The sequence below is a fragment of the Balearica regulorum genome, chromosome 2 (genome assembly GCF_011004875.1).
Source record: "Balearica regulorum gibbericeps isolate bBalReg1 chromosome 2, bBalReg1.pri, whole genome shotgun sequence".
In the NCBI taxonomy this organism is placed as follows: domain Eukaryota; kingdom Metazoa; phylum Chordata; class Aves; order Gruiformes; family Gruidae; genus Balearica; species Balearica regulorum.
The window spans coordinates 112155523-112180426 of record NC_046185.1 but is presented as its reverse complement, the minus strand read 5'-3'; the positions used below and the strand labels follow the sequence as shown (position 1 = coordinate 112180426).

Sequence of the window (24904 nt, the reverse complement as noted above, 5' to 3'; positions counted from 1 at the left end):
GGGAGAAAAGACTTTTGCCTTGTGTGTGTAGGGCTTTTTATTGCGCTAATGTGAAATGATTCGATGTGATGGACAGCAGTTTATCAAAACAAAATCTCATTAAAATCTGTCTGCACTTTGCCCTTACTCTCCTTTGTATAAGAAGATTGTGAAGCTTTCTGTGGCCAGACAGTAACCTGTGGTAACCTGTAGTGTGCGTACATTTATGGGTGATGAATAAAACCATTGTTATCACCCTTAAATGTTGGCATCAATATTATGCTAATAACATTTGGAAGTTTCTGCTTTATCAGCAGCAATGACTGGCAAATAATCAGCTGTTTTGTAATGGGAAGCTTAAAATAGCAGCCGAAGACATTTGAGTTAAGCTTCATGGAAAAAGACACTGCTGCATTTATTATGATATCGTTTTTGTTGTGTAAGGATGACATGATTGTTGTTTTAGCTTTTTAGACATACAATGCAATTAAGAATAATCAGTTTTCCCACACATTCCGCAAAGTAACTGAAGCACAAATGCTAATAACCAGGCCCTTAAATTTAGAGTGACTTCCACTGCTGCACGGACAGCCCACGGGTACAGATGCGTGTTTCATAGTGGTATGCAGCTATTGTGTGATTGCAGTCTTCTTACAGAGATGCAAGTCTCAAAAGATGTTGCTGATAAATAGTAAACTCTTTAAGATTTGCCCGTACTACGAATTTAAATATATTTTGGAGTGAGGAGGAAAGGGATCTATATATAAGTACCTATGACATATATCGTAGGCTTTGCAGTATGTAACAGGCATCCAGACTAGAAGTTTAAAAGAATGTGTAAAAGAATTCCTACTTTGTGTTTACTGGAAGTAATAGGTGGTTGCACCAATAAAAACTATATTGTGTTGCATATGCAAACAGATACATGTAGTGTTCAGCCCATAATTTGTGTGAAGTGTGTGTGGCTGGTTTTAGAATTCACAGCATCAGCAAAGATGGGTCAGGATTTGGGCAGAGTGTTCCGAAAACAGATCTTGCCTCTAACTAAAGGTAGTAAGTTTATACTGACAGTTTGAGTTAATCACTATTCCTACTAAAAGCCATTTATTGGGGGGAAGAACGGGGGCAGTCTCTTACATATTCTTAGACCAGGCTCTGTCATGATTGTTTCCGACAGAAATTTGCATGAACAGATGTATCTAAAAATGTTTATACATTCATATACAATTTTCTTTTCTGTGTTCTTTCCCCCATTTTTTTCTGTGCTCATTGCTTTCCTCAGCGTGAGTATGCAGTACCTTTATATTGTGCATGCTTCTAGACTTTTACTGTACTGGGGCTAAGTCAGTGGGACTTTTTTGCATGCTTGGGACTAAATGTTTGCTGAATTTCATCTTTGCTTGCTAAGAATCTTAGACTGAAGTGCTTAATTAAATGTGTGAAAAATAAATTGCTAAACTTTATCGCTGACCAATACTATTTACCAGGAAATGAAACATAGTGAGAGAAACAAGTGATATCCTAACTGTGATGTACAGATACTTCCATTTCAGTGGACATAATTTTCCACCTACAATTTTAAAGCTTTGACTATACCAGATGGTAAAAGAGTCTTAGTGTGGATGTAGTTGTGTCTGTATGAAAGACTGCAAGTTGGAATAGCATATTCCTGTTTATGGAGGAGAATAAGCCACAGTGGCATAAGAAGACTTTTTGTTATTAAAGTGTTCCCATACCAGGGCTTATATTTGTGTGTTATTTTACCAAAATTTATAGTAAGAATTCACAACTTGAGATCAGGATATGATAGCTCATAAAAAATTTGATTTCTGAGGATGGAAGATGAGCTTTGTTCTTTGCAAGAAAGTATCGCAAGGCCTTGTCACCATTAGTGCACCAGCCTGGGCTGGCCTCTTGCACTCAAGTCAAATTAATAGCAAATTATTTTTTCCCAGAAAATTGTGGTTGTAACACTTATGACTGAAACTGCAGTTACACACCCTTGTATAAGGAAGAGGTGTGGAGGAGAAGGGAATCTGTTTCCATTATGCAATTTTAGAAGATGCCCTGACACAATGGTAAAAATCGAGGAAGATGCCAATTACAGATTTTCTTTTTTCCAGTGAAAATCTAAGTACAGATGATTTACACTGAAATGAAAATTGTTATGTCCTACTCAGTTAAATGTTCTGTTCACCATGAGATGTGTCAGTAAGGCCACTGTAATGAAATCAAAAGAGAAAAATAAATCCTCAAAGCTGCAAAAGAAGTCCCATTTTCATGAGACCACTGACCAATGAGATAGCTTAGTGTCCAGCTGAAGAGCTGGCAAGATGCAGCCTATCCCTTTCATCCCCCCATGAGAGTCCCTAACTTGTCATTGCTATTTGGCAATTTTTTTTTTTTTTTTTTGCATATTTGGTCAGGGTCTGTGACACCTCAGTGCAGCTGTCTGCTTTCAGTCAGGCTAAGAATGAAGCTGAATAAATAACTCCAGGCAAGTAAGTGTTATCCTGGTAAATCCTTCTCAGTCCCTGTGAGTGTGGGACACATTTGCAGAGATTCAGGATGCCTCAAGACACATTTTCGGAAAATAAGCTATTAACCAAGTTAACTTCTCAACTCTAGAAAAATCAAAAGGTCCGCATCCATCTTTGTGGATGACTTTGAGCCACTTTTATAGAACTAGAGATTGGATCTGAAGGGAAATGTTTAAGGAAGTCATTTGAACATCATTTACAAAGTTTTCAGTTAAAAGATGAGCTAATATTTTATAGTTTAGTTACAGCTTATCACTTATCTTTGTTCTTCCAGGCTTTTAGGACCAAGGATGGCTACATTGTTGTGGGAGCTGGAAATGATCAGCAGTTTGTCACCGTGTGCAAGGTAATGGTATGGTAGGTGACAGTACAGAAATGTGTAATAGTTTCCATTCTGACTAGGAAAATAATTACTGACTGCTTCTTAATTCCCCTTTTTTTGTCAAAGTAAGTAGCAAGTATAAATTCTAACCCTGGGGTTCTGTCTGGTAGTTTAGGGGACTGATACAGGTTCTCTGCTTTGCCTCTGTATTCAGAACACCCCCATTCCCAAACTCGTGGGTGCTGAATCCCTTTTGAAGTGTGTGCAGCTGTACAGCTAATTAGCTGAAAAAAAAAATGAACAAGCTAACAACTTTCCAGTTCTGGAATAGCGAGTGTCACAGAAGTCACACAGTTGCCTTTTTCAAGAAGAAACGTGACACCGTTTCTCCATAACAGACATGGTAGGCACAGCTCTTAACAAAGCAAAGCTAGGGGATGGATGATTCTTGTGCCATTTTAACCAGTAGCCGAGTGCGTGGTCGTTTCGAACATTAGTGTGTGCTACTCTGTGCTCACAGAGAAACTTGCAGACTTCTTAGAAAAGAAATATTATGGGACTGTGAGCCAACTTTGAAGTGGTTCAGAGATATGACGTTGAAGAACAAATTTTCAAGCAGGACAGCTGCATTCAAAATCTGGTATCTTCATTATTTTGAACTGAAGGAACACTAGCAATTCTATTTTCACAGAGGGTAGCTTGGAAAGTTGTAAAATAGTTTTTGATTTTTCACGTACTCCTTTCCTATTTTTTTAATACCTGGAATTGCTTTTCCCTGGACAGTGAATACATTTTAAAAAAGGAGTGGTTGTAGGGAAACAATTGTTCTTAAATAAAGTGTAGCAACATTCCAAACAAAAGACCCCAGTAACACGTAAGCTGGGGCAAGAGAAGTTTGCATATAGCGTTAGACAGCATTTTTTAAAATGAGAGTTCTACCTTTTTCCTGTCATTATGTTTTTTCTCTGGGAACTTGGATACTTAGCCTGAATTTGTCACACTCTAAATGAGCTGGCAGCCTCAGGAAATTGAGCATTATTTTCCTCCATTTGTTCACGTCAGACATTTCACATTTCCATGGATGTTCAAAATTAATAACTGGAATATGTAGTAAGAAGACAGTACAGTTGTGATTCTCTCAGTGCAGTTTGGGCTACATATCCCCACTTTGCTATCTGGAGGAGTCTGGTTTCATTTGTTTGAATTGGCTCTCTCAATAGGTAGCAAGTTAACCTCCTCAAAGTTTTTTCACTGGGTTTTCTTCTTACAGGTGTCCAACCAAAATAACTTGGTCATTATCTTAACATGAATGAAGACTAATGACTAAACAAGTGTCTACCTGCCACAACTCAGTTTCATCAAAGACTTGTTGTCTCATAAAGGAAATCTTTGCAGAAAGTCCTAGGACTTAGCTGTGAATGTCTTCTTGATGCTTTATCACCTGAAGAGTCATGTACCAAATGCTGGTCTTCCTGCCATCCTTGAGTAAGGCAGAGCTGAAGATCCGGCTCAGTAGGTTCTGACACCATGGTTGAGCTAGAAAGGACTAAAAATTCAGACCATGCATTCACCCTACTTTAGGGTGCAGCTGAGAGACTGTGTGACTTGTTGCTACATAGTCCCTCTGTAATCAGTAAGGAGTGAATGGTACCCCAGGACATGAGGCAACATTTCTACGATTTGTGTTACCTCAGAATCTGTAGGACTAAAATTAAATGAGATGAATATCTGCATGCTGATCATTTTTTGTTTCATCCTTATAAAGGTGTACTGGTAATTCTAGGCTTAAAAGTAGGAGGTACAGCACATGGAAAAATGATGATTGCTCGCATTTGAAAGGGATTAAAAAACCAGAAAAAATAGTTTAAGTTTTGGGTAATGGTTAGACTTTTCTATAAACCAGTTACCATATTTGTTTTTAAAAAGAACAGGTTTTTTACCCTTATTGAGTTATTGTAGGTATGGATTTGGGTTGTTAAATTGCCCAGAAATGGAGTGATGTGGAAGTCAGTGGAATGCTGTGAAATCCGTTAGAGGTAGGCTCTGTGCTAAGTCGAAGGTGATTTGGAACTTAAACCACCATGAAGTGGGAGAGCCAATAAAGGAAGAGGACTTTATTACAGGAAGGCCCGCAACACCCTAGTGAACCTTTAATAAATACAGAGACCACTAATTCAAACATTGGAATTGCTCTTAGAGAACCTTTCTGAGATGAGCTGGTGCTAAAAATACAGGCTGTATGGAAGCTGTTGCCCTGAAGACACATACTCTAGAGATGTAACAGCTGGCTCAAGCTGTAAACAATTGCAAACATTCTGCTTCAACCATATCTTTCCAAGCAAGCAGAAAGAAAAAAACTGGAATAATTCACTGTGATGTTTTCAAAATCAATGACAACTAACTGTAGCTTGTTTGAGGACTTGGATAATTGCAGAAAAACTTTGTAACGCTGCTGGCTGAAGTGCATTTCATAGTGGTCAAGTGTTACGAAAGCACATCCTGATGTATGCTGCTTCAGTCTAAATAGGAATACCGAGCAAGAGTCTTCAGAAGACTCAGAAGACTGAGCTTTTGTGTACAGCAAAGGAGAGTACGAACAGGTTTGCTACTGTTGGGGGACAAAATGCAGAGAGCATAAACTCTGAATGTGCATCTGAGATCTTGAAGGAGGCCCAGAAACGGAGAACAGCAGTTTCATTCCAAGTGGTCACAGTGAAATAAAGAAAATAGCATTGGCAGTATGATGCAGAAAGGTGAATGCCACATTAATGAATAACTTCTCAAATGTGCATTTGTTAGTCACAAAAAAAATTGAGAACATATATAGACACGCAGCTTTACAACAGATGGACATTAAGTTGAAGCTGAAGTCAGTAACGTTAATTAAAACAGTAGAGTGAGCAACTCCATATGATCATTTTTCATATAACTCATCAAATGGAACCATCGTTTTCTGATTAATTTCTTGGTTTTTTAAGCTCTCATAAATAAGTATTCACTATCATTTACTTTGAACAACCTTACATGATTTTTTTTCTCTATAGCAATGATTTGTAAGTCCAAAATAGCAGCAATAAAAAGGGGAGATAATTTTAAGGGGGTACCAATATTATTGTTTAACTTTTAGATAGTAAAAGAAGAACAGTTTCTAAAGCTAGGTTACAATATGTTATGATTTTCATAAACTCAATTGTGTAAACATAGGAGGAAGAGAAAATATGATGTGAATTAAGCACTGATGGAAGATGCTAGATTGATATTTTATGTTATCTTGCAGATAAAAATCTGCAGAAAATTTATATAATACCATCATTGCCCTAACATAACTTACTGATACCTTGGTTTCCATGCTTAGTTTTGTCACTCTAGGCAACAACTACATCAAAGGTGACTGTCTGTTTTGGATATCTCTAAGTATCTGTTGAAAGAATACCTATTTTGCTGATTGATTGTTTTAAGTCATCAAAGGCAAGCCATATCCTTATTCACTCCAGCGAAGTGAGGAGTCATTAAACGACAGGGGCCTTGGTCTGAACCAGTCTCAGAGGAATTAGTAAAGTTTTAGGTTTGAGGCAAATAGCAGAGAGATTGACGCCAATCTGTGTATCACTTAGATATGGTAGTACATAGGCATATGGATTCAAGGGGTGGCTGAACACGTTAATAAAACAAAAATCCGTGGAGAATCGCTAAATACATAGAAAACAGCTCCAGCTCAGAAATGCCCTACTCTAAAGATGGCTGGAGTTTGGGTTAACAGTAAGGAAGTATCATATGTACTGGCCCTGTTCTTAAGCTCATCCTAAGCATCAGCACTCGGCCGCAGGCAGAGATAGGCTGATGGGCTGTAGGGACTTCAGCTTGGAGCCAGTATTGGTTTTTTGGTAAGCCATCGTGGAAATGGCCCTGTAAAAAAATGTGGCTTGTTTAGAATGATTATAAAACTCATCATAAGTAAAATTGATCTTGAGTGTGTGTTAGTGAGTAAAAATACATGAAGAATATGTGACAGTCTCCTTCTTTGTAATCTTCTATTCTGCCTGCTTCTGTAGCTGATGTTATTGGGATATTTTTTATCAAATTTGGAAAGCAAAACTTATTATGTTTACTTATGTTCTATATTAATACATTGTGGCATGAACAGATAAATTATATAGTAACTATTGATTGTCCACACAGCTACTCTGTCTCATAAATGCCTCTACAAAATTCTAAGATTCATCCTCCACATTTAATTTCCTATATAATAAAATTCACATTGTCTTTGCATGATGGTTAAATTTCTAATGTGCCAGGTGGGAGTTACATATAGAAGATATATTTCTCCTTTCTTGGAGGTTATACCACCAATTTTATTTTTTAATTCTTTTGGAAGAAATCATAAAGAAAAAACTATGATGACATTTCAATAGAAAAACACTTTTTTTTTTTTTTTTGCCTTTTTGACAGAAATTACTGAAGTGGAAAGAAATATTCTTAGACATCGCTTTTCTCAGTATAGCATATGAAGTACAGTCATAGTTCTTATTCTGTGACATATAACTTAGTGCAGGATAATCCCACAGATCTCTCCAACCTCATGGTAATAACTTACAAACTTTTTAGTGTTCTACAACAAGAATTTCTCCTAGCTAATGGTGAAAGCTATTGACTAAGATTTGGATCTTCAGTTTAATTTCTGTCTTTTTCTGTACTTCTTATGTAACATTAACGAGGAGGCATTATCTTTTCTTAATTTTCTAATCTATATTAAAAGATTAATGAGAAGTAGGGATTTTTGGAAAGCTATCTTAAATTGGTAATGAATTTCATTAGCTATATAAATATATCCTGCCAAGCACAATTCTTACTCACCTTTATTTTTACTTAGATCCTGAATTTGCCTGAAGTTAGTAAGGATTCCAGATACAAAACTAATGCACTCAGAGTCCAGAACAGAAAACAACTTACTGACATATTGTCAACTCGGTAAGTTAATCAAAAAAGGGAGAAATTACATTTAATCTGTTAATGCAAATAGTCATGTGTAAGAGCGTCTCATCATGTGAAAATTTTACTCTACTCTTTTTGAGATACTTTATTTTTTTAAAAAAGTATTGAGAACACTTACTGATGTTAAATATACTGCCTTTTGCACACAGACTATAGTGTGGACTAGCAAGAAGCCAGACCGCAGTTTTAAGTTTTCAGAAACCATTTTAACTTCTTTTTAAGCATTAACTTGAATTTTAGTGAAACAACCAGTACTTTCTGCTTTCCTGGAAGAATGTAACTCCTGGAAATAAAATGCTTGGAGCATCGTTTGCTTTTGCTGTAGCTGAGATTTTAAAGTTTTCGCTGAGAGCTGCTATATCCGAGGGAGTTCCACTTGATGCTACTCCCTCACTGCTGGTTCTGTGCTGTGATACATTATCCCTGGGTCAGTCCTTTTGAAATCAAAAGGATATGTGCTTAGTATTCTACATGGGAATCATCCTATTAAATACTTTAATTAAAAATTATTTAAGAAGCAGCTCAGGAACCCTTTATTTGAGAAATTAAAATAGCTTAGTTATCTTCCTCATTCTGTTTGAGAAAGCCTTATTTCTGTGGAGTGCTCTTCTGTTTAATGGAGAGGATGATAAATTTATATAACCTAAGAAAAAAACAAATCTGTGTTAAGCTTTCCAAAGGTGGCTTCAGCAACACTTCATACTTCAGGGGATGAGCAGAAGCAGCAGCATATCTACTGTTGTCAGTGATTCAAGAAAAGTCACACTATCATTTTGACACTTGGCCTGTGTGAGTCTTTGTCAACAAATGTGTAACTATTATCATTCAGGCAATTTTTTGTTTATTTAGGAGCTTTAAGTCAGATGTCTCCCCTTTTCATTCCATCTGAGAAAAGAGTTGCAGTAGGACACCCTTCCCCCTCCTCTCAACCCCGCACATTTTTTTGATATTGAGAACCAGAATCACCTTGCATTAAAGACTGTAGAGAGAATGATTTTGCCTCTTCCTGTTGCGCTTTTCTATCTAACCTGTCCATTTTCAGATGTCCTGCCCCTGATGAAATAATGAAGTACCAGGTGACTTTGCATTTTCAAATAATTATGGTACAACTGTTCACAATGAACTTCTGGAACTTATCTTTTACTTGCCTTCCTATTACAAATGGATTGTGATAGCACAGATGAACCCACTCTTCCTATAAGTTTTAAGCCCTTGAAAGGGAATAGTTATCTTTTTACCTATTTTTGAGCTCTTACATTCTTGACACTTAATCTTAGTTTCAAAGGTGATTCATGTCGACTTACTACTTGGAGTTTATTTCATTTAATGTAGCATTTATCTGATTTACTCTGGCACCTTACAAGAGTGCTGTTTTGCCATCCACAGATGAATTACTTAACAGCTTGTTGCTTGAGGTTAATTTTGAATGCAAGGGGTTTTTATGGGCAATATCTGAATAAGAAGATAAAGTTCAAGGAACAGTTGTTCCTTGAATGAATCGCCAGAATTCTAGTTTTGTTTTATATCTGTAGCTATTAGTTCATGAGATTACCTCATTGCTCTTTCAATTACTGCTTTATGTCTTTTTTGTCAGCGTTTATGTTCTGTTTTATTAGAATCATTTAGGCTGAATTTCTGTGTAATTTATGTGCAAGTATGTGACTGTAAACACATTTTTGGAATAGATGTTTCCGGTAGTATTTTGTTATGTCATATTATTGTGAATTCATCTGGCATTCAGTTTTAAAACACTGACTGTAACAAACACCTCTGGCATTCTAATGGACGTTGAATATATTTCCATACACATTCCCTGGTAACTTTGCTTTTATTCACTAATGCACAGTTGTTTGTAAAATTATACATGGTTCCTTTTCTGAAGTTACTTAGAGAATTAAATGAATAGTTTCTCAGAGCTGAAAAATGTCAGCCCTTGAGAAATTAAGGGAAATGACAAAATAGTAATGGCAGACTTTCACTTAAAAATACCTTAATTAAGTCACTGATTGCTTGATAGTATTGCAACTTCCAGCACATGGAAAATATAAACCTAAGGTGCATTAGTTAGAAAGAACCACCTGCAGACCCTACCATTCACTCACTATATGTAAACTGCTATCCACTTCACAATGAATTTGTGGAGATATGAGCTGGAGCAGCTTAAAAGAGTTGTGATTTTCTTGACACGGGTTCTACTACAGCCACTTTTGTTGAGATGAGCCCCTCCTTTGTGTGGTGGAAGGCAAAAAAGAACATGAAAGTCCTTTAAGGATTGAGTCAGGCCATTCATCCATGTCTCATTTTGATGCTGTGCCAGGCAGGTTGCATACAACTTGAGGCAAAGCAGCTTTTTTCCAGTGATGTTGCAATGGAAAAAGTCAGCAAACTTGTTTGGTGTGCCAGGCTGAGCAGTAAAAAGCAGGTAGAAAAATGCATCTATGTATAGGAATCTGGTGATTCCTAAATGTTCCTTCTCTTTTGTACATGCTTGGAAACATAAATGGGAATTATGGTCCTGTGGTGGAATCCATTCAGAATGTTGCTGCTGCTAAGGCCAGTGAAAAGATTCATAGATATGGTCTATGTCTCAGCATCTCAATGGTAATTACAGTGACTAGAAGCACATGAGAGGAAACATAGTTGTGTTTCCTTCCCTTTCCCCCAACCTCTTTTGCTGCCATTTTCAGTTTATACATCCTTCCTGTTCCACTTAAGTCATTGGTATTTTAAACACAATTTGTATGGCAGATACTTGGTACTCTGCAGTTGCTTGTATATATCACTGTTGTGCCACAGAACATACATGCAGACTTTTTTCCAAGCTGTTGATGCTGTTATAATCTTACTGAGCTGAGGTCCCATCAGACCCTAGAGTAGGCTTCCATTGACCTATCTAACCTGTCCCCTTCCTCCTATCTCTTTTAAACTCTTTCTGGAGGTATGACTTACGTTTTCCTATTTTTCTTAATTTTCAAAACGGACTAACTGCAATTCCTGTCTAACTTCTGAGCACTTACTAAGTGCAGGAAGAAGGATTCTTAGCTTCCTGCTCTTAAGGAAAAGGATTTCCCAGGTTCTATTTAGGAATAGAAGGAGATGCTCAGACCTACTCAAAGGGTCAGGAACTCCCTGAAGTCTTGAGCATTTAATTTGCTGCATGTGTGGAGCTGAAATTTTTAAAAACATCTGAACTTTGAATACCAAAGAGACAGTTGATGCCTTTCATTTGCTAGGGTAGATATTAAGGAATTGAGACTCTGGCCACAGTTTTATTCTAGATGTGCACAGAAAGGAAACATTGGTACAACTGGACAATGTTAAGGAATGCTGTTTTTTTAAAAAGGCTGCATCTTGGGAATTCTTGACTCAAATGACCTCTAATTTAGATCAATATTTCTACTCACCACCTGCAGTAACCAGGCCAGATTTCAAGGCAGTTAGATAAGCACGGGGATTATATAGCACTTAGAAGAAACTGACCTTTAAACAGAAGATTTTTCAGAAAGGTGTGAAATGACCTATTCATCACAGTCAGATGTCCTGAGCTGAGTGAGAATACAAGATGGAGATGAATATGGCTTGAGACATAAATGTAGCTTGAAACAACAGCTCTGAGAGGTGTGAATTACTCCATTCATTTCAGAAAGAATCTTCTCATCCTCTCTCTTCCCTGACAGAAATGAAGAGTGAAGCACATCAGTCCTTAGCTCTTCACCCCAGCTTGCCGTCTGCTTACAACATCTCAACTCCCACTGTAGAGTACACATGAAAGAGAGATGAGGAAAGCAGGTAGAGGAGGATAAATTCATATATCCATAGAGATTGTCAGATCTCAATAAAAGGGACTGGATGGTAGACCACTCTGGAGGGGTATGCTGCTTCTGAGAGACCCAGCTCTCACATTGGGGTAAGAGGAGGGAATTACAGAAACCAGTCCCAGACATCTTGACAGAGGGAGAGTTTTTCAATTCCATCTTCTATAGGGAAATGACTACAATGCTGCAAGGACCACTGGGTCATAAGATATTCACAGGGAAGAATATAGGCCTATGGGGTATTTTCTACTTGTTTTGCTACTGGTGGTGTTATCCCTTTCCCATCTCTGGTCCTCTTCCTGCTATGCTCTTTTTTTCCCTGTCCCCATCATCTTCCTACGTTTCCTGTGGCTCCCCCAGCATCTTATTTCCTCTTTCTCTTTCCACTGCTGCCATTTGCACATCTACTATGTTTGCTTTACAGAAAAGGAAGTTTCAGTGCCTTCTGTATCTTCCTCTTTATTTAGGTGACAACAAAGCAGAACTCTGACAAAAGCAAGTTGCCTCTGAGCACCTTCCTTTCTTGGGCGTGTGCCAAGAGTCAAATTTAAAATGACCCTACCTGGGTGGAGGTCAGGTTCAATGGCTACTACAGAGGCCCCTGAGACTCCCAGCTCATGTGAGAACTGACAGACTACAGAGCACTCTGGTTTTTATGTTTCCAGTGGAAGCCTCTGTTTTGTGAGTTAGATGTACATCTATCCACAAGAACCAAGGTTTAATTGTCACTCCATTCTCCCCCACTTCCCTTCCACTTTTACCTTTGCTTCCTCTGGAACAGAATACTACAGGCACAATATGGACTATTTTGTATGTGTATATATATACATACATATACATATATGTGCATAAATATGTCAAGACATACATATATATCGTGCACATGTAATTTGAGATGGATCTGTGCAAAAGCTGGTATAATTACAGTTCTAAAAAAAGGTGCTTTGGGGAAGGGGCTTAATCTATTGACTTCCTTCTTCAAAGTGCTCCTGCATCTCAGTAATGTATCATAGAATCATAGAATGGTTTGGGTTGGAAGGGACCTTAAAGATCATCTAGTTCTAACCCCCCTGCCATGGGCAGGGACACCCTCCCCTAGACCACATTGCCAAAGCCTCATCCAACCGGGCCTTGAACACTTCCAGGGATGGGGCCTCCACAGCCTCTCTGGGCAACCTGTTCCAGTGCCTCACCACCCCCACAGTGAATAATTCCTTTCTAACATCTAATCTAAATTGACCCTCCTTCAGCTTAAACCCATTACCCCTTGTCCTGTCACTACACTCCCTGATAAACAGTCCCTCACCATCTTTCCTGTAGGCCCCTTCAGGTACTGGTAAGCTGCAATTAGATCTCCCCAGAGATGCATTTTAAGACAGTGCAGCTAAATGTGTAATCCAAGGTACTTTGGGAAAGTAACCTGTAAATGGAACAGAGTGTGTGGGATTGTACGAGTGCAGGAGGAAGGGGAACAGCAGACATGCAATCAACCTTTAAAGTGAAGCAGCTCACGTAATGAAGAACTTATAAATTCATCATGATTAGTGCTCCTGCAACTATAGCTAAATTACTGTAGACTTAAAATCAGAAGTGTTAAGGCTGGAAACAATTCAGAGTGGAACTTCTATTCCTAGCACTTATATTTTAAAGCCCTTATTCTTGACTGTTCACCACAGCTGCATGTTACCTACATAAGTGTGAGGGGAAAAGGAATGAGCAGGAAGGAAGCACAGAGGAACCTGATCCTCAGTTAATGAGATCTTTGCTAGATTGTTTCCACCTAGTAACAGAAGAGGAAGGCACCTAAAGGAGAAAGTGTGTTGTAAATTGTTTAATTTACCTGATGAGGAGCATGGTTAAATTCACATTTGTTGAGATACCCCCAGTCTCTGTAAATCTCCTTCCCCATCCCCACCATTTCTTTTTCAAAACCAAGAGCTTTGCAGGCTAAAATCACCGTTGATAAGGTTACAGGAATGAGCAGCTGGTTGTTTCCTGGGTCAGCAAGACAGGTATCTGAAGTTTGAAAAATAATTGACTTTGATGTGGCACAGCTGGTGAGGTTTACTTTTCCCAGTTATCTACCTCACCATCAGTGCATAGATGGTTGAGCTGTGTAGGTGTCAGCTATTAAACTGCTACAGTTTGCTTTAAAATATTTTGGTTTAAGTTGTTATTAGTTTTATGTTGACCTCTATATATGCAACTGTGAGAGATCCAAAATGTCTCAAACATCTGATTTTTGGACTGGGTAAGCTAATGTGTATTTTCTGTGTGTTTTTTTCTCATCATTTAATAAGCCTCTAACCATTTTCATACATAAGTGTGAAGTTCAAGATCTTTCCTCAAAAGGAGTTTGCTATCTTTTTTTTCTGATGACATACATTACTAGCTAGAAGACTGCTGAAATCAAAGGAGATCTTTTCATTGATTTTTGGGTTTTGTTTTTTTTTTTTTTTAATGAGCTTTTTGACCTGACCATTGTTAGCACTTTACTCTCCTTGACTACTTAAAAGAAGAAAGGCAACAAAATCAATATAGCTTTCCATTATTCTTAGTGGGCTTTTACTGATGTGCGTTTACCTAGCTGATTTTCAGTTAATTTGCACTTCTTTGTCATAACTGTAGAAGTAACAGTCCTTTTGCTTACTTGAGAAAAAGAGAGGAAAGCTTGGGAAAAGGAGTACATTTCTAATGTGTGTACATTAATATTATCAGAATTCAGAAAGAACTAGTTCTGGAACATGCTGGATTTTACTACTCAGGAGCCATAAGAAACACATTTTACAATATGGATGTGTTTCCCCTTCTCTAGTATGCTATTCTTTAAAAATGATACATAGTTTTAAAACAGCATGCAAAACTTCATAAAGGACCATGAATGCCCATTCATCTCTAGCACAAATTCTGCACATAAAAGTGAATGTTTATTAGTAGCTCTATTGAACCAGTAACAATATTTAAAGTATGCAGAAATTTAAAACAAGTTTCAGGGTGGATTTGTGGTACCAACAAATATCTGGACTGTACTTTATGTAGCTACCACTTACAATCTACTTTATGTGACATCTTTTAAAGTAGTTGACGTATCCATTGGCAAAACATGTCAGTACAATCATGTTGATCCCAGAGATGTTAAGGGTCTGTTGTGATTTGCTGAGTGATTAATCAGTAACCAAGAGGAGACTAATTAGACACTAACACAGAGATGCTTTCAGACTATTGAGTAAATACTATAGTATTCATTTTGAAAACTCTAATTGTATATTTACTGTACACTAAGGGATAATGATCCATTATTTACATTTTCTGAAGAAATTTTTTTCTATGACTTCTATTCTGTATAATGTCTTCCATAGATGCTACTGTAAGAAAGTGTACCAACTATTTTACTGTGTTAACTACTGTTAAAGGAATTATTAGTAGTGAAGAGAGAAAATATTGTAGATACTTGAAAGTACGTAGACTGCTGATAGAACAATCCAATGCAAAAACCATAATGCAAACTTGAGTTGTGCTAGAAAGCACAAGAATGCTATTGTGGGCTTCAGAAAGAACAGAGAAGGTTTTTGTGATTGACTGCATGTAAATAACTATTACTAATCCTAGATGTTGCTGTTCCATCTGCACTTGGTAGCTGTCCAAATTACTTCTCTAAATTAATTGCTATAAGCTTCCTATAGAAAAAAGCAGTATTTTGCTTCAGTAGTTCTAAACTTACTTTGTGTGGTTTTATCCATTAGAGAAACATGGATGTCCTTCCACATAGGATGTAGTAATGATTGAAGGTTTCCTAGGAAACACGGAAAATGGGATATATGCAAAGAATGCCCACAAAGTGGATTTGTTCATGCTTTAGAAGTTTTTATTTCATTGAAAGACAGAATATTTGCTAAAAAAGAAACAAAGTTTACATTAACTATTAACAGGATGGGAAACTTAGTACATTTTAATAGAACTCCGTTATGTTCATAACTCATTAAAGCCATTTCATCCAATTTGTGCAAGTCAAGCAGACGCTTTCTTTTTTGCAATTAATGATCCATCCTCCCTTTTTTTAATTAGAATTTGTTAGAAAGCAGAAGAGGATTTAGTTCTTGCTTTGTAAGAAGCAAAACTACACTTGTGGCTTGTGTAAGGAAATTTAAGTCCTTTTCATTTGATATTTAATTTTTGGAGGCTATTTCTTATATTGTGCTATAATGTTTTTTTGATTAATTTGCTGAGTGTATAGTTTAAATTTAGCATTTTTCATTTAATGATGCCTGCTAGATTTTTCAAATTGAGGAAAAATATATTTAGTTGGATTTCTTCCCATGAAATAACATTTCAATTAGTTCAGCTCATGTTACGTTTTATATTCTTAGAAAATTTTAAAGCATGAAATATCTTTAATGTTAACTGTTTCAGAATCTGATGCCTCACTTCAATATTGCAACTTCAGTAGCTTCATGAGTGCTGTGTAATTCAGTCCAGAGGAGGCTTAGAGTACTGCTTAAAATGCAAGTAAACATCATGGGGACTACTACCTCTTTTAGTGAAGCAAGCCTTAGTACAGGCTTTACAGTAAAGGTCCTAGCAATGAGTTTGTTCTTCACTGGGATACATATCCTTCTTTTTTCGGAGGTGTTTTCAGAAAGAGCCTGCATTCCAGCTTCATACCACAGACTAGTACAGTAAAAAGTAAATTCTTTTGAACTTCTAAAATACTGGTAATAATTGTAGAAAGCTAAGCTACAGGTTTAAAATGATTCTACAAATAAATCACAGATAACTTAAATGGCATTTATGGGATCGTATCTATAGCAGATGGAGCATTTTAGAGGGAAAAGGGACTGATGTGGAAATATATTAAGCTGTGGTGTGAATCACGTGGTTGGGCTCTCTTGCAGTCACTGAGTGTCACTGAGGGCCTGCGGACGGATAAAGATTCACTCGCAACTGTCATGCTTCAGAGTTCTGATGCGGTACAGGCTTGGATGGTTTTTTACTAGCTTAAGTTTGGAAGATGGGCCATTATTTAGCCTTGTATGTGTTTCTATCAGTGATTTTATTTATATATGTATATAAAAATACTTTTTTCCCACTGAAAGAGAGGAGGTGACATTATAAATTTTCAGTTAACAAAAGGAAATTATATAAATATCCTACTTAGTATAAAAGGCAATATCAAAGCATACAAAAATGTTCTAAAACCAATGTTATGGGGAAAAGGATTGGCCAGGCCTTGTAAATTCCTGCTGATAGAACTTTTCATTTTCAGGAGAGAATTTCAGTCTTTTACTTCTCTTGGAAGTTTTTGTTGAAGGTCTTTATTTAATATTTTGGAGTGCTGAGCATGATACCAATTGATAAACATCAGCCTTTTGCTATAAGGAAAGCTTATGGTATTTATTTGTGTAAGCGCTATTAAGAATGATATTTAGATGGAGGGAATGATATATACAGGTTAGAAGGAAAAAAAATATTTCAAAGTTTGTGCAGCTGACATCAGAGAGGTAAGCTTTGGCGTTTTTTATCCACACCTTACTGTTTCAAAGTCTGATAAAATATATTTCTCCCTTAATGCTGTACAACAATATATAAAACACAATTGAATGAACCAAATAGTTGCATGCTGTTGCTCTCAAAATCTGAATAATAGACCTTTATTGGCAGTGGTGATGTTCTGTTTTGTTTTTAAACATTTTGCTTAATGATACGGTCTCAACAGCCTCTTTTTATCACCAATAAAGGAAGCTATTCTACATCAGATTTAGGTCAAGAGTTTCAATTTCAAGAGACAATGCTGTCTGTATCCTTTGAGGGTGATAGAATGTGGGATTTTACATCTTTGAATTTAAAGCTTCTAGGAATTCTCTCCAGTCACCAATATGTAAATTAATAAGACTAAGACAATTGTTAGGTCCATTCAAAACAAGTATTTTTAAAAACAGAACATCACTTGTTTTCTACAAAATTGTGGGATTTTTTTTTTTTTTGGTCTGTTACATAGGTAGGAAAAATCTAAGCAGAAGCTAAAATTTCAGGCATTCATACACACCATAGAAATCTTGCAAAGCATGCACTCACTTCACTGTATATTGAGTCACTCATAATATTGCTGAAAAAGAATGTCTGTCTTGAAAGTTACTCAGATTTGCCATGGCATACTGATTATGCAGATGTAGATAACTGACACTCCTGTTGAAAAGACTTCATTTTCAGACTATCCTTTAAATCTAAGAGTTAGTTGGTTTTGTTTTGTTTCTTTTTTTTTTTTTAAGAAAGAGTTTATAAGTATTCTCCTGACTTTAAAAAAAAAAAAAAAGTAAAAGGAACATAACATAGCAGGGCTTATTCATTGCTAATAGATCAAGGGAATGCTGATACAAATGCTAAGAATTACAGTAACTTCTTGGAGATGGTTTTCAGCACCAAGGTTATGATGCTGAGTCCAAGAGTCCTCCTGTAGCTGTACTGCCTTTTGTGAGAAATGAGACAGTAGTGGAGGTTGAGGTGTTAGAAAAAGTAGTAGCTGAAGAAAGCTTTTAACTTATAAAAAGGCAGTTAGTGGACCATGGATTATGAAGTATCTCAGCAGGGAAGTGGCTCAGTTGCTAGCAAAGAATCAGCACGGTTTTGTGTAAATAGCACCAATAACTAATGGGAAACAGTTTTTAGTGTGAATCATATTTACACTGTGCAGTGGTTTGAGCCCCAAACCTTAGTAATAGAAGGCTATGAATAACAAGAATCTACGTATAATGAGACTTGTTGCCAAACAGAGTACAGAAGGGAAAGGCAAATTATATTTTAGATTAAAATGATAATTTTCTAATGGCTGCAGTCACTGAGGAAGGAGGGTTATCCTCCTCTGTATAGTTACCTTTTTTTCCCAGTTTCCTGTAATGTACTTGGTTCTAGGTGTGGTCAGCAGTAGAGTACTAAATTACAGGGATCCTAGAGATGTCCAAGAATGGTATTATCTTTATGGCTGACTACATTTTTACCATGAAATAACTTTAATATTCATTGAAGTGTATAATTGAACAGTGCAATAATCTTATATCTGTTATCTTTAGAAGTGATGCTTCATTTCATAATACATTTTGCACTTTTAAAGCCTTTTATTCTGATTTTTCTGTATTATTGCTCCTTCAATTTCTAATAGTGTTATTTGTTAACTTCACATGTACTCAGTAGGAGTAAAGCTTCTATTTCTGAGGAAAAGCAGTGCAAAACTTGTGCATTTTCCTAGTTATTTAGCGTGCAAAATGCATTGAGTATTAGGATTTCTTCCCTCAAAGCCTGGGGAAGTCATTCCTGCACAGGGAGAAAGACATTAACTGTGAAGCTTGGACCCATACCTATTGCCATATATGTAATATAACTGTAACTTGTCACCATCACTAGTTTTGTTTCCTTAGACTAAAAAGTAACATGAAATACTTTGCAGCCAATCTCTGCATATGTATAAAAAGAAGTTTACACAGTTTGACTTTGTACGGATGTAGGGATTTTTGTGCTTTTGAGCTTTGTCGCTATTAACTTTCTGTCAGAAACTTGGAAGGGTTTTTTGCATAATAACATGCTAGAAAGTAAAGCTGAACGTTACTGACATTGTTCTGGATAACCCTTGGGGAATTCTGAACTGGTGAGCTACCAAATACCAGTAACTGAGTGTCCCGTATCAAGGTTTCTATTAATTTCACTTTCATCAGGTCTTTAAATCACACCTAATGTCTTTTCTGTGTTGTACGTATCGTGAAGTAGATCCTTTCTAATAATCCGGTAAACCTTTGTGTTATTTACCTTCATGAAATTTAAGATACAATCTCCAAATAAGTTCACCTTTGAGAATCCTGGACAGCTGCAGACAATACCATCTCTCAGGGACTGATACTGCTTCAAGAGTGTATTTTCTTCATGTAGGTAACTCTACTGGGCAGATGAGGAAAGAAAACATATCTAGCAAAAGAGGGGAAATAGAGTGGTGCTACCAGTTCTGGATTTGAATGCTTAGAAAGAAATAATCTGAGCTTTTAGTATGTGCTACAAGGACATGGAGCTCTGTGTTCACCAGTGTAGGCACAGTGTATATGTATGCTGTGCCGGATATCCTTAGGATAGGTTATGCAATCATACAACAAATAAATATGTAATCAATGTTGTTATCTGACCAAAAAATGTGGCTGTTAATCCTGACATATGTTTTGGATGTAATGGAGGAAAAACACTGCGGTGCTTTACATCAGCTTTTAGTGAGCAGTGCCGTATGTTAGACTTGCACCCACATTATAGCTATCTTTTTGTTGTTAAATATGTACATAAAAGAAAACAAATGTGAAGCACATTAGTGTAATTAAGAACTGGAGGAAACCCCTAGATCCTTATTTGAAACTGCTGATAAATTTAGCTTTACATCATTGTTGGATTGCTTCAGATGATCAGATAGAAAGAGAAGTCAGTTCAGCAATGTTCTTTCCCCTATGTCTTTGTGTTTTGCATTTCTGAAGAACACGTGTAGTACATTTTCATTATGTTGTTTGCTGCCTGGGAAGAAATCAGTGGGGAAGAGCATGGAAGCAGGGAGAGAGGGAGGAGACATGCTATATACTTTTTGAACTCTGAAAGCACGGAGTTGAAACCACATGCTTCTTATTTGCTCTTAGGTTTTCAGAAAAAACAACGATCGAATGGTTGCAGCTCTTTGAAGGTAGCAAGGTTCCATATGGCCCAATCAACAATATGCAGCAAGTATTCTCGGATCCTCAGGTTGGTTCTCACCAAGTCTTTTCTATACATTATTACATATGTTTTACAAATGCTGAGTAATGATTGCTTTTCCTGCCACTCAGACCTGATTTTAGCTACTTTAAAATGGGATTTGAGAGTTATATGGTAGATTGAATTAATATGGCATAATAAGAAATAAATACAGATCCTTAAATGAATTATACGCTTGAGAACACAGATTTTGCCATAATACATTAAACCATAGGTATTCCATGTCTTGTGTGGAGTCTGTCTTTCAAAAATGGCTGGTAAAACAGGGAAAGAAACTGTAATATATTATGTAATTGCATTTTTGTTAGATAATATGCAATATGCAGAAAAGTACCTTTCTGCTGTCTACAAACAACTGATGATGTATGGATAACCAGAATCTGTACTGTTAAAGGGCCCAACACAAACCGAATTATACTGTCTTGAATAGTGTAACAGAGTATTTTATGGCTATTCTTTTGTGTGATGAATCTCCTTTAAATTAATTTCTAATAATGAGAGTAACCAGAAAAATGATTGACCATTGGAGGGGAAAAAAAAAAAAGCAGCCTATTTTGTACGTGTCCATGTCCTCTGTCAAGAAGTGTTTGTCAGGATTGTGAATATGATTGCAGTCTTTGGGAAAGAAGAACAGGCAAAACAATCCCTCATATGAGGGACTGTTGTATGTTTATTATACTTCTAGAGGTATAAGAGAGTATTTGTTAAGCTACTTCAAGGAAAGAAGGTTTTTTTCTTAAATACAATTTCTCCTTAAAATGATGTAGTATCATGCTGTAAAGTATGCATGGGCCAAATATTTCACTTCATAACTTTCACAGGGATTAAAGCTGGGCTTTGAAGAACATACCACAAGAATCTCTATTTTACTCAGAACGTGGTTGACTTGGCTGTACTTGGGACAACATTGGAAAAATATTCTTTGCTTTTTCTTGATGCTGCAAATTAAGAAGTTGGGTCCACTGTGAGAGAGACGGCTTTTTAAAATGTAGTGTGTCGTGGGATGGCCATTACCTCCCAAATTTAAAAGAGGTTAGCATGGTTATCTTGCTTTTGTTAGAATTCACCTAAATATTATTTTTATATATATTTTATATATATGTCAGGTTATTACCTTTTATGGATAGGCCAGCTATGTCAGGTATCACAGTGCTTTGCAGTCAGATACAACCTTATGGCAGGCTTTTCAAAATCTTTTCCCATAAAGGGGCATACCAATCTTTTTTTATTCCCTTCGTGAAACTGCTTGAAAATGTCTTTTCTACACCCTTCTCTGAAGTGGCACTCAGACACTGTGTTCTTATTACTATTGGAAAAGAAATGTCAGTATTTGGGGTGATGCTGCATGTTATACATTTCTTTCATGTCTGGTGCTGCCTGCCTCCTTAAGCATTTTCTCATAGTTCTTGTTCTGTTCAAGGGGAGCAGGGGGAAGACAGCAGTTCTTTCCTTTTCTTTCTTGAAATATGGAAAAGTGTTGACATTTTAAGGTATTGCTCTTATGGCAAGATATTTACTTTACATCACTTATATAAAATTAAGCCCCCACTCCACCTTTACATGTCTGAGAGGCCATCTAGCAGTCTAGGAATTCAGAGAGTAGCATACTCAGCTGCTTAAAAAAATTATGTAGAAATTAGAAAAATAATCTTATTTTGATGGTGAAGACTTCAGACCTTCACAGGTGGCTTCATTGCCCTGAGTCCCTTATTCATAGCTTGGATTTAGAGGCTTAGGGACAGTTCAAGCAAAGCTTTTCACGTTTCTTCTGAACTGTAGTTTTTGCCGTTGCAGCTTGCCCGGTTTCCCTCCACTTGCTCATCTTTCTGCTGTATAGACAGCATGCGTCTGGCATAAACACACATGCTTGTGTACAGCTTTGCTCTTTGATAAGGCAGTCTGCAATTTTGGTTTCTGAAATGTCAAAAAGCAAGACAGTGTCCTGAGAATATGTCTAAGACTTGGGAAGAAGTCTAGTAACACCTGAGAATGTGTAATCTAGGTATCCTCTGCACTATGAAATCCCAGTTATAACGGGGAAATACCAGCACCCACCACCAAGAGCATACCGTAATCACAGCAAGGTTCTTCTCACATGTAAAGCTCAACCCAGTCATTAAGTATAAGAACTTTGTAATCATTCTTCACAGTGCTTCTATTATAATATGGTGGGTTTTTTCAGGCTTGGTTTAGATCAGAAAATGCATTTCTAGGAAAGATGTCACTCAGCTTGCATATAATAGCCTTACTTACTAATACTGCATAACAACAAGTACAAACAGGGTGATTTAAAATGAAAGAGTTTATCATAATGCAGTAATCTGTTTTTCATAGTCATTTGCTTCCAACCATTGCAAAGATTCCAGAAAAACATCAAACCTGGTGATACTTCAGTATATATCAAACTCTAATCTACATCTAATAGTTAATACCTGGGTTTTTCTAACCTTTTCCATCTTGGGCATTACCAGCAGAACTGGATCTAAACTCAATACCATTATTTAACTTCATTTTATTGCCATTGTCTTCCTGTTCAATCTGCGGATTTTGATATCCATAATGTAACCACCGTTGATTGTAAGTGCAGTCTTGCACCTTTAGTGACCAAGGTGCACTGTGTGAACGTCAATGACATCACAGCATCTGTCCCCTCAGCTGTCAGTAATGCTACAGAGGGTGCACTGGGCTGGTACGAGCCAAAGACAGAAATCCTGCAAGGGGGTTGGAATAATGCAAGGGAGGAATGGAAGCAAGTCTGATGAGATAGGAGAGACAAGTAAAGGAGATGACTGAAATGGTCTAATGGAACTTAATCAGCTACAGGTGGGTTGTGTTTTCAAATTTTATTTTATTTTAACTAAAAGGACCTCAGAACTCTGAAGGCCAAGAGTGGTTTGTATAACTTCTATAAACTGAGATAAAGCAACAGGACATTTTGTTAATATCATTAACAGCTTCAATCATACTCCAAGTGAGCTGCCAAAAAACATGAAATTTTTTACTAAGTTGGAGTGCCAGGTGATACTGTTTTTTCCATGAATGGAGTGAAATGTCCACTTTTCCCACTGATTATAATCTTTTATTCATTTGTGAAGTTAAAATGAATACCACAGGCATTTGTACTGCTAAGTCAATCAGTCTGTGGATAGAAGTATATGTGTACTTGTGCATGTATGGATAAAAAGGCTGAGAGAAAGAGGAGCAGATTGGCTAGTTAAGGGAACAATTTTCTTAAAAATGAGAGGGAGGAAAGAATGTTTGTAAAAGTTCTTACAAACTCTTAAAAGTACAGTATAGACTATTTTAATGAAGCTTTTTATAGTCAAACTTTTTCAAGCTATTTTTTAAAAATGTGTTCTTATAATCAGGCCAAGATAGTACAAACATTAAAGGAATTCTTAAAACGTTTTAAAAACTTACTAGTGACCTCAGTATGGTCCCATTTAACATACCCTGGGGAACATGTGCATGAAATACAACGTGGTTTGAGGGTTTCCAAACAAAACAAACTTAAAAGAGAATACCATTTTTAATAGAAACTATTCAAATTCTCCCAAAAGATAAAACAAAACCAGGTATGCACTGTACTGCAGCTAAGTATGAAAGAACAAAGATCTTTGCTGGTTAAGTGAGAGGACTGAAGGGGTTTTTTTGTTTTCTTTAAAATGTGACCCTCTCCTTTCTTGGCAATGTAATTTCTTTAACAGTGCTTATACAGTGTTATTACTTTAATTAAATGGCTGGCATATACAAGAAGCAACAAAACAACCCAGAAATACCATGGGCAGTTTAATAAATTGCTTGTTATCTGATGTTTTACCAGATTAAATCCATTCCTGTTGATGAATTTTACTATATGAATGCTGCCAGCTGAAAATAAGTATGAAAGCCATGCAGTGGTACATCTCCCCCACACACTCCCCCAAAGCAGTTATAGTCATACCACACAAGTTGAGTACATCAGGTGTAAGACATCACCCTGATGCATCACTTCTGAGAAATATGGGGAGGGAAATATCGGAGCTGAAATATCACAGCTGGCCCTGATTTCAGCTCCTGCCAAACACCTGCAGACTCTAAAAGGATACCAAAACAAAACTCCACCCTGTGGCAAGAGGCCATCCCTTAACAACCCTTCCCTGACTTTGCATCACTATAAAAATTAATTTAACATTTTTTACAGAAACCTTAGTCTTCCTGTCCCAGAAGGCCATTACAGTTCCTTTAGCCATTTCTCTGAATATGCCTCAGGAAAAAAAAAAACAAACCAAAAAAACCAAAACACCACAGTAAAGTGAACTATTGAAATATCTGATAGCTGGAAATTATCTGATGTTTTAAGTTCATTATTTGTGGAAACTTATAAAGGTGGTAGGTTTTTTATTTACTTCCAGATTGTCTCTTATTTTGGAAGTCATTTCACTTGAACACATCCTGGCAAAAATTTCCTAGCATCTGGTAAAAGCCTCTACAATCAGTGTTGTGAA

General features: G+C 36.8%; 1 protein-coding gene across 7 annotated transcripts in view; it reads left to right on the top strand.

The window, feature by feature from the left end:
* SUGCT (succinyl-CoA:glutarate-CoA transferase) overlaps window positions 1–24904 on the top strand; it is a 349338-nt gene that overhangs the window by 127566 nt on the left and 196868 nt on the right. For 5 of the 7 annotated variants that reach the window (XR_012834023.1, XM_075745341.1, XM_075745343.1 and 2 more), the window contains 3 exons: window positions 2794–2865; window positions 7712–7809; window positions 20303–20405. Coding sequence is in view for 6 of the 7 variants with exons in the window: in XM_075745341.1 (XP_075601456.1) it covers window positions 2794–2865; window positions 7712–7809; window positions 20303–20405 (273 nt within the window). In the remaining variant the exon portion in view is untranslated. The remainder of the gene's footprint in view (window positions 1–2793; window positions 2866–7711; window positions 7810–20302; window positions 20406–24904) is intronic. The other 2 variants (XM_075745342.1, XM_075745340.1) reach the window with 1 other exon arrangement.